Consider the following 10072-nt stretch of genomic DNA (forward strand, 5'->3'; position numbering starts at 1 on the left):
TAATCAATTATTATTCATGGACATCATCCTAATTTGTGTAATCACTAGAGATTTTTTTTGTATCTTTTTAAAAAATTAAAATTATTGTAATTAGTGTTTTGTTTTATTTGGATTATGTATTCCATTTTTGTGTAATATGATTAACAAAATAATTAAATTATATTTCCTTAATGGTTTGGTCAAGTTTAGAAATTAATTAATTAATTAATACAAAATTTTAATTTTAATTTTTTATTTCCTTGAGAAGAGCCCACCCTCCTTGCTCTTCTATTTAAAGGAGGTGAGGCTCCTACTTTGTTCATTACTGGATCAAGAGGAGTGTAATAGTTGGGGGGACTGAGATAGGAGAAGGACCTCTACATCCTGATATCAGGAAGAAAGAAAGGTAGATCATATACCCTTTCTCAATTTATTTTCAATGTATTCATGAAAATTCTTGGTTTTGTAATGATATTAATTTCATTGGTTTAGAAATTTTGAATTCTGATTAAAGATATTTGTATATTGAAATTATCTTAGCAAGATCCATGAATTATCATGTCATTAATTTAGTTTAAATATAATATCATATTAAATTAATGAATTTTTTTCCATTATTCTTTAAGTTGATCCAACTAGTTTGGCATGTTGATTTATTTGATCAATAAATTTCATGAAATTTAATTTTTTTGTATTTTAAATCAAGTTGAATTAATAATTTGGTAGCATGTTGAATAATATAAATTAACATATTGATTGATTGATTGATTGTGGAATTTTATAATATATATATATATATATATAATATTTAATTAAATTAAAATTTTAAAATAATTTTGTTTGAATTAAATGAGATTATCTATTTATTATATTTAATAATTAATTAAACACTAGAATGATTGAATGAAATCGCAATTAAGGGGTCGGAGTGCGTCTGACCAACTTCAGACCGCTGACTGCCACATTGGCTCGAGTTTGGTATGACGTGGGCCTGCTTAACCCAGCGGCCTAGCCAGTGGCTCCGATCCGGCTTCGGTCTTCCATAGAAGCGCGGCCCAGCTCGAGAGACACGTGCAGGAGGCAGCTTAGTATAGGTTCAGCCCAAAAAGACCCATTCGCGGCCCATTTCCTTAGGCCCACACACGACCCGTCTCTAAAGCCCATACCGCCGCCTCTTGGAGCCTTCTAGATCAGGCAAAATAAGCCTGTGGGCTGCACCAAGGTTGGCCCGAGCCATATTGGACCAGGCCAGCTGTGTACCGACCCGTCAGTGCCCACGTGGCCTGTACCGACCCGTCGATGGCCCATTGGTGGGCGGACCAAGGTTGGTCGTCTGGATCTGTGATTGTCTACGACAGTTGGACAGTAGCACGTTTATCTCGCGGGTTTCTATCGGGATTCCTTTGACTGATGATACACGCAATCCGTGGACAGGGCCCTGCCACGATTCATTCATCGTAGTGATAAGGCTTAGGTGTCTCTGTTTGGTTGGCCACCTTGTAAATTTCGTGTGCGGGGCTGCCAGCATAAGAAAATTTCCTGGGGTGACCCGATATCGTGCCAACAGAGAGGTGACACCATCCCCCGGAATTCGTACCGGCGTGTGTGAGATATCTTTCAACTCCAATCCAAAATAATTCCACGTTTCGCATTTCATTAGATCCCCCATCCGAGAAGCCTTTTCTAGTCGCCACCACCCTTGGGCACATCAATCTCCCAGCACCCTCGAACGCAGTCGACATGTCCACCGGAGCGGCCATCGTGCTGAGCGCCACTGCCGCCGGCGCTGCCTCTGCGTGCCTCCTCCAGCGACAGCGCTCCCGCCGCCTCCCTCGCGTGTCATGCCACCGGGGAAGCCACGATCGAAGCGAGGATCCTCGGCCGACCCTGCTGCAACGGCGAGGCTTGCTGATCGTCGGTTTGGGAGGGCTATGCAGCGTGGCCGCGGGGCCGATCGTGCTCGCGGAGCCGGTGACGCCCTCGGATCTAGATCTACATCTCCAACAGATAGCCACGACGCGCGCCCAAGCCGTGCTAGGCCAGCGATTCTGATTGGTAATTGCCGCATGCAGGTGGATTCGTCCAAGCTAACGGCGATGGAGACCGAGGACGAGCTGCTGCGCGTGGAGGAGTTCGGAACGCAGCCCCGGAGGTTGGACCCCACCAGGCCGCTCCGGGTGTTGGTGGCGAGGCCCAAGAAGAGCCGCACCAAGGCGGAGAAGGAGCAGGAGGTGGAGGTACTTCAGATCAACGGCATACGGGTGGATCCGAGAAGCGCAACTCGCTTCGATGTCTACATCGCTGCCCCGCGCGGCGACCTCGCAGGGCCGGGTCTTGGGGAGTTCGCAGGCATCTTCCTGAAGCTGCCGTACAAAAGGGAGGACAGCGTCGTCGTGAGGACGGCAGGTCTCAAGCTGGGCCTCACCTCACTGTTGGACGACATGAATGCCGATGACGCTGAAAAGCTGGTGGTCTCTTTGGTTCTTCGTGCGGGCGACGTTACTGTGGGAGATATTAGTATCGATCTGAGGAAGACTGACATGGCCAGAGATATGTAGAAGATTATGTATGTTTTTGAAGTACGTGGCCGGAGTTGTATTGTGCACTCCAAAGCTTGGCAAATGCACACACACTGGAGTTGTTGATGTGGGGGTGTAATCCACGGTCTAATCTGATTTGAGCTAAAATGATAAGTCAACGCCAACCATTTGAGCTGAAGAAATTTTGAACTGACAGCCTCTTTCATATTCCAAGTTAAAACATATATTTTCTTTACAATGCTGCAAAGCAGACGTAAGTTTCGATTGAATGTGAATGCTTATGCTTTGCGGTGTTATATCTTAAGCTCAATGGTTTGTTGTTGTAATATTCCTCCTCTTCGTCTTACTTGTTACCAATTTAAATGTATTTCTACCCTTAATGAATGGTTTAATTAATACGTATGCATAGATAGGGTTATTGAATCGAGGCGGTGGGATGTTGTTGGATGGGCTCTCGACGATGAATTAAAAAAATTGGAGTAATTTTCATATAAAAGTTCCAACTTTATTAGCTTTTTATTCTTTAATTGGGGACGTCTCAAATATGGTAACAACACAAACACGCCGTTGGCCTTTCAAATTTATTTCATTTGGAGGATTGACGATAAAAAGAAACAAACCTCATTCATCCAAATTGGTATAGATTCATGATACCTGACTACAGCTGCATCCTATACTCATGGTAAGCAGGAACCCCGACGCATGCTTCAGCTGATCATCAACACAAGTAATATAGCAAAAACAAGAGCAGAGGCGTGCATATCATCAACCAAGAGCACTGAATTGCGATCGATGCACAAGAAAAGAGCATCCTTCAATGGATAAAAAAGTAGATATCAGCTTAAGTGGATTCATCTTTTCATGACTAAACCTGAAAAGGATTCAAATGACACTTTTTTTTTTTTTTACGGCAGACCTCTACTCGGACCAAAACTTGATAAAACCAGTCACAAAAGCTTTTATTGCATTCCACACTGGATTGGTTTTGGACTGGATCTCCTCGTTAGCATTTGCAGACTTGCTGAAAAGGCACAAGAAATTGCTAGTCAATGCCGAGTACATCTATGACTACGAAAAGATTTGCTACTTATTTAGAACTGGTGGTATACACTATCATACAAGACCCGTTTCTCAAAACTCCTCCAGTCCTAATCAGACCCACAACGCATTCATTCACTTGATAACACTAGAAAAAAGAATAAAGTCATGAGCATATGGCCCATAATGTCATATAGACTAGATATAGCAAGATAAAACTCCCGCGAATGAAATCAACTACTGAATGGGATGGGGGGGCTTTCACAAATAAAAGTACATTGTCAATATTGATAATGTCCTAGATAGGATATTATGCTAAGCTCTTTGCCTATTTTTGCTTATCAACCGGATCGCTTGGAGTACAAAAAATTGTTGGAATCATCTATAACAAACTAAAAACCACGTTGAGTTTTACCTGCTACTCCTGTCCATCCTGTTATCTTCAGTTTTATGCCCAGTCTTTAATGGAATCGTTGATATTTCCTGCATGGTTGGCAAAAGTGATTCGGGAGAAGCACATTCAGTTTTTTGCCTGGAAATCTCCATATCATAAACCTTAGGCACAGGTGGTGCCTGCAAAAATGGCATACGAGAATAATTCCATTGGTCCACTTTGTCAGACATGCGGTGACATTAGCATGGGGAAAATATATATACGACGAAAAAAAATGATGCTGAAGAATAACTATCTGTGATACTAAAAATATAAAAGATAAAAACATTATAAAAAATAAAAAAATAAAAGAATCACGAAAGATAATTACTATATGTTGTTGCCGACTTGTCATTGTTATTGTTGTATTAAAGATAATTACTATATGTTTGAGTAAATAAATTAAATTGCACACATATTTTATAATAACTATTTTATATACCATACAAAATATTCAAAATTTATCAATATGTAACTTTGAATATATCCATAAGTCCCACTATAACTCCATTGCTTCATTAATCATTTTCAATTATAGTGCAGAACATACAAAAATAAATAAATAAAGACTCCTCTCCGCTCTTCCCTTTTCTTTTTTTTATTGCTTCTCTCTATCTTATATGACATTGACCAAAGGATATTGCAACTATAAGTGTACTTGGCAAATGTAATGATTGCAACAAAAATTAAATATCGTGTCTCCTCTGTCTTACAATTCTAAATTCTAATTATATTTTTTGTATTTCTTTATCTCAACTTCTCTCTTCTCCTTCACTCGTACTCCCTTTTCTTTTTCTTATTTTCGGGTTTTGATATCAGCTAAAATTGGCTAAAATTTGTCGGCTCCATCCGACTTTAGTAGATTCTAGCTATTCCCACAAATTTGTAACTATGACTCTTAATCAAACTACATCTACTAGGCTCTAGCTTATCATTTTTCTTCAATTTATACTAAATTGCTAAAATTACTGTGATCAAACAAACTTGATCACATAACAAACAGATTCCTTGGAGGGTAAAAATAAAATTTCTCAAAAGAAAATGTGTGATACAGTAACAAGTACAAAATATAGAGAGCTTCAATATTATGGCACAAAATAATAAAGATGCCAAAGTATCATACAATCAGGTAAATAACAACACAAGGAAGAATGATTGTAGAAACTGACCTCAGCCTGCAAAATGCCAGATGGAGGGAAAATCGGATTTTCTGATACCTGCGACATGGAGTTTGTTACTTTATCATCTAAACTGGGAAAGGTATTTTCTACAAGCTCGGTTCCATTTGGAATGGAAAGCTCGTCATTGGATGACTCTTCCTGCACATTGGACAAACTTTGGATACTCGCAACATCCTGGGGTGTAACTAATTCGTCTGAGTCAGTCTTCATAGCAGAAGATACCAATGAAGAGAATTCTTCCTCAGAGGAAGCTGAATTACTAAACAATTGATCAGATGTGGTCAATGAGCTTATAAAAACCTTTTCTTCTGGTAAAGCATCTGCCGTACTAGTCTCATAATTCCCATTTTCTGTTGACATGTTAACTGTCTCAGCAAGACTCTTGCAATTGTTTTTTACATCTTCATTCAGCAGCAGCTCTTCTTCTGGAGAAGTAATTGACAAAGTCTCATACAAGGGTTCTGGTTGCTTAACCTGATGAAATTTGTTTCTTTCTATATCACCGTGAACTGCAGAACGACTTTCTTCATTGTTTCCTGTCTCGTCATATGTCCACGATGATGGCTTTCTCAAGTTCACTTCCTTGGACTCTGTGTTGATTAGACGATCATGCTCATTATCACCACTGGAGCATTGCTGTAAATGATCGGGACTGTGCTCTACGACATGAGAGAACAAATGATTATTTTGACCAGATACAATAATTTCATTGAAATCAGGTAGTACTAATTGTTCATTGTCTTCGCCCAGGTGTGCTTGAGAGGATCTTTCTATCTGCTTCTCATCAACTGCAAGCTCAATAGATGATGTAAACACTTCATAGTGAGGATTGATGGCAAAATTTTCTGACTCATGTTCCTCCGAGCAATCTTCAAGGGTAAGTGCTTTCATACTTGGACTACCAGGACCCAGCACCTTATTCCCCTGAATTATATCTCGAACAATCTCCCTTACTATGTAGAAAGACCCACCGACTTCCTTGTGTGTTAGATTAAGAGAAGGAAATTTTCCATTATTTAATGTTCGGTACCTGAAAGCAGTTTTTTAACAATGTTTTATGTAACACATTCTGATAATGTGAAACACAGTTTTGAATAACTTCGAGATCATATGGCATAAACATTACAATGAGTTTTATCTTCAAGATGTCAGATATAAAATGCTACTTCAGTACTTGTTCCTAAATGCATAGTTAAAATTAGTAAATAATATATGCAAAGATTTGCATAAACAGGATAAACCAGTTGCAAATAGTGCAGAAGACAGAATTGAGCTCCCAAAATAACAAATGCAGATGGTTATATTTCATTGGTTATGTACCACATGAAAGAAATCAAAGAACATTGCAGACAGAACATTACTCTCCAATGCTTTGTGACCATAGCAGAATGACTTCAATGACTGAAAACTTGGAAATGTATAATCACTTAATTCTGAATTGATTAAGATAGAATTACATGTCATAATGTGTTACATACTGAATAAGCACAAACATTACTAGATTATAGATGAAGAAATTACATGGGTATAAATGAAGAAAGAAATCACAAACCTTGTAAGTCTAATACCTTTAACATTTATAAGGAATTTAAAAGTACAATCCGAGGTGGATTAGTATCAAGTACAAAAATCAAGCCATAGAAGATAGAAAAATCAATCAAAGACATCCAAGTCAGAGTGAGCCTTTGTACAATGGTTAGGTTGCTCCTTTGTGATATGAATGATTATGCTATAAACGATCGGAGTTCGAGTCACAAAAATAGTTTCTCTACTTGTAGAGATAAGGCTGTATACATAAACCATAACCAAAGCCACATTGGCGGGAGCATCATGCAAAAGGGTCACTTTTTTTCGCAATCAAAGACTTCCAAATCAGACAAAAATAATGCACCAAGAACTTCAATGAATCTGCAAAAGTGTGACTGGACAAAAGTAGAATAATTAAAGAGAACCAAAGAATAGTAGAGTAGGTATACAGTCATGGTTAAGAAAATCCATAAAGGGAAATTGAGTCTGTAAGTTTGATTAGTGATGCATGCATAATAAATCAAGATTTCCAGATTATCATATAGAGGCAAATTGTGTCTTGTAGCTATAAGATAGTAGGAAAGTTGAAAATATAGATGATTTCATTTCAACTATAGCATAATCCATAAAATGGCTTTTGGATCACTACATTAAATGGGTTCCTTAAGAATATTTTAGATGCAAAATTCATAGGATGAGGCAAATAAGCTTACATTAAAATATTTGTCACTGATTAGCTGCTATATTTTGTAAATTAAAAGTTGCACTAGAAAATGTGACACATCTAAGTTATTGTGTTGGACAGCACAAGGTGGTTGTGCTATACTTCAATCCTGCATATACTACTTGCTAATGACAATAATATGATTTGTTGAATTGAAGAAGTCCTGTATATTATAAACTTCCATTAACTATTGCAAGTTGCAATTATATGGTCAACAACAATAAAAATGTTCATGGCAGAAAGGATAAACACAAAATTCATGCAACAAACTAGCAAATAATTCCTTTGATAAGAAGTCAGCTGTTGAAGGAAACTTTTATTACTTGTCTATAAAAGACTCCACCAATGTTCTCCTTTCCTCCCTTGTTTTTCGACGCCGAGACTTCTTGTCTTTCAAATCACAGCATCTAATTAAAGCAAATCTTTGCTGAACACAGCTAGTGCTTAGACCCTGCATGCTGCCAAATGTTTACCAACTTCTGGATACAACCTGCATAATGTCAAGAGATGAAGTTTGCCATAAAGTAAGACAACAACATCTCACAGTGTATATTACAGTCTAACGCCAGAGGTGTTCATGTTAGAACATCTAAAGCATTTACTAATGGAAAGAGAATAACTTGGCCATGTAAATCATGATATACACAACAAAAGCAATATTGAATCTTGATTACCAATAGCAAGGTTTGTCGTACTGTGACATACCGTTTGGTACGGGCGATACATACCAGTCCAATAGGAGACTGGTACAGGCGGTATATCAGTATGCCCCTATGTATCATGTGTTAATACAGCTCGGTACAACTCAATATGTGTCATACCAACAACTGATCGGTACACCGATAAGGCAAACCATGACCAATAGATTATACACAGTTGTCTTCTACTAGGAAAAATAAAAAAATCATGGTCAAAAAGCAAATAATCCAACCCATTAAAATGTAAGTTTACGGTTCATATACAGACTGAAATTACTAAAAAGACCTGATATCTAAAATTTAAAACATAAAAGAGCTCCATAATTTAGTTTCATGACACTTGCAAGGAAAGTAAAGTCCTCAACCCTTTTTTCCACATGTGAACCAAAGACTTCATGACCCAAAATAAATAAGGTGGTCCAAGAATTCAGAAGAACCTATTACCTTACAAAGTAATAGAAAGTAGAATATGTTTCTTTTCAGCTTTGCATCCCTTCTTTAAGCTTAGGCATTCCACGTCCTTATCATGCACAGCTCTATTGTCGGAAGCACAACAAGATGATCAACCACTGTCAATCTTCTCCATAGCATAAATGTTATTAATTGTGTCTACCACTTACTCCTCAGCGCTCGACCCTTTCTGCCAACAGAAGAGAAACCCTAGGTCGTCGTTGTCGTTTGTTCCTCCATCATCTGATGCTTCGTTACTCCATCTTACACCGTCGACTGCGGCCTTTACAACCTTCCTTCGCCCTGTGCACCACCTGGCTGAGCCCGAGATTGCAGCCTTCCTTCGCCAAAATTTAAATTGTTTTCATAAATAAATTATTGTTTTAGATATAGCTTAATCTAGAGGAACAAGGGGTGTGTTACAAAGTTGCTTAAATTTGAAACCAGAACAAATTACACCACTATCAACTAAACAAAATTAAAGGTATCTCTGGTTCGAGTTGGATAAAAGGCCTCGCACTATCGAACTAAATTATTAAATTAAAATATTTATTGCATTAGTAAAGGAGAATAACAATGCAGGGAATGCTTTTCTCATATACTATAGTCGTGGGGGAAAGTTAATTTCATAACCCCACAAAATTCTAGCAAAATGAAGGCACCAAGAACTCTTTAAAGACCAATCCTAATATCAAAATAACTTTACATTATATCCATAAAAATGAACTTCTTTAAGGACCGTATCCAGGCTGGTTCACAATCAATCCAATTTAACTTGACAGACGTCACCATTAAGAAAAGGTTAAAACCCCTCAGCTAGCGATCATATCAAATAATAGATAATAGAAAAACCAATAATAATAATAAGACCCCAATAACCAAATCAGACATCAATCGGAAATCCATAATGTTAGAAATCCCAAAGGCTACTACGTCATTGAGAAAAGCTAACATAAAAATTGATTGAAAATAATAAATCTGCTTTGAAACCAAAACTACGATCAAATGATATACCGAACTTAACATTCGAATCAGATGAAAACTTCCATTAAAAAAGAACAAATAAACGAAATCAAAGGGGAAAAAAAAATGAAAACCAACCTCAAAATTCGCAGCCCAATCTGCTGCCGTCCGACATCCACCTAATGCCAGTCTTTGCTTGTATGTCGCCGCCGACACAGCGTATCTTCAACGGCTGTCATATTTAGGTAGAGAGAGAGAGGGAGAGAGAGAGAGAGAGAGAGAGTTAGGAAGTAGGATCTAGCGCCAGAAAATGAGGAACGAGAGAGCGCGAGGAAGAAGACGAAGGGTCCGGGAGAGCGACAGACGGACCGACGAGAGGAATCGGGGAAGAGGGGAGAGGGGAGCGTCGAAATCGGAAGTAGGGGATAAGAGGGTCGGGTAACCCCATGGTTAGGGTTTTGCGGTTTTTCTTCGTAGATTGCTCAGACCGTGATCGAACCGAGTCGTTCCGATCGCACGAACTGAACCGGACCAAATTA

The 10072-nt window shown here is 38.5% G+C and overlaps 2 protein-coding genes across 5 annotated transcripts; one reads left to right on the forward strand and one right to left on the reverse strand.

The window, feature by feature from the left end:
- Positions 1–1588: 1588 nt before the first annotated feature.
- On the forward strand, positions 1589–2708 carry LOC135645017 (polyphenol oxidase, chloroplastic-like). Its single transcript, XM_065163043.1, has 2 exons — positions 1589–1950; positions 2052–2708. The coding sequence occupies exons 1-2, from the start codon at positions 1720–1722 to the stop codon at positions 2535–2537; spliced, it is 717 nt and encodes a 238-aa protein (XP_065019115.1). The 5' UTR covers positions 1589–1719; the 3' UTR covers positions 2538–2708.
- Positions 2709–3275: 567 nt separating this feature from the next.
- On the reverse strand, positions 3276–9976 carry LOC135644603 (uncharacterized). Of its 4 annotated transcripts, XM_065162331.1 has the most exons (8): positions 9672–9976; positions 8741–8907; positions 8565–8656; positions 7746–7912; positions 5160–6201; positions 3973–4130; positions 3436–3540; positions 3276–3331 (listed from the first exon to the last, which is right to left on the reverse strand). In XM_065162331.1, exons 4-7 carry the CDS (start codon positions 7877–7879, stop codon positions 3438–3440), a joined length of 1437 nt encoding a protein of 478 aa, XP_065018403.1. In that variant the 5' UTR covers positions 7880–7912; positions 8565–8656; positions 8741–8907; positions 9672–9976; the 3' UTR covers positions 3276–3331; positions 3436–3437. The 4 variants fall into 4 exon arrangements, with proteins under 4 accessions (XP_065018403.1, XP_065018400.1, XP_065018402.1 ...); XM_065162328.1 differs by having other exon boundaries at positions 3313–3540; XM_065162330.1 differs by having other exon boundaries at positions 3313–3540; positions 8741–8911.
- Positions 9977–10072: the final 96 nt, after the last annotated feature.

The sequence above is a fragment of the Musa acuminata genome, chromosome BXJ3-8 (assembly GCF_036884655.1).
Source record: "Musa acuminata AAA Group cultivar baxijiao chromosome BXJ3-8, Cavendish_Baxijiao_AAA, whole genome shotgun sequence".
In the NCBI taxonomy this organism is placed as follows: Eukaryota; Viridiplantae; Streptophyta; class Magnoliopsida; order Zingiberales; family Musaceae; genus Musa; species Musa acuminata.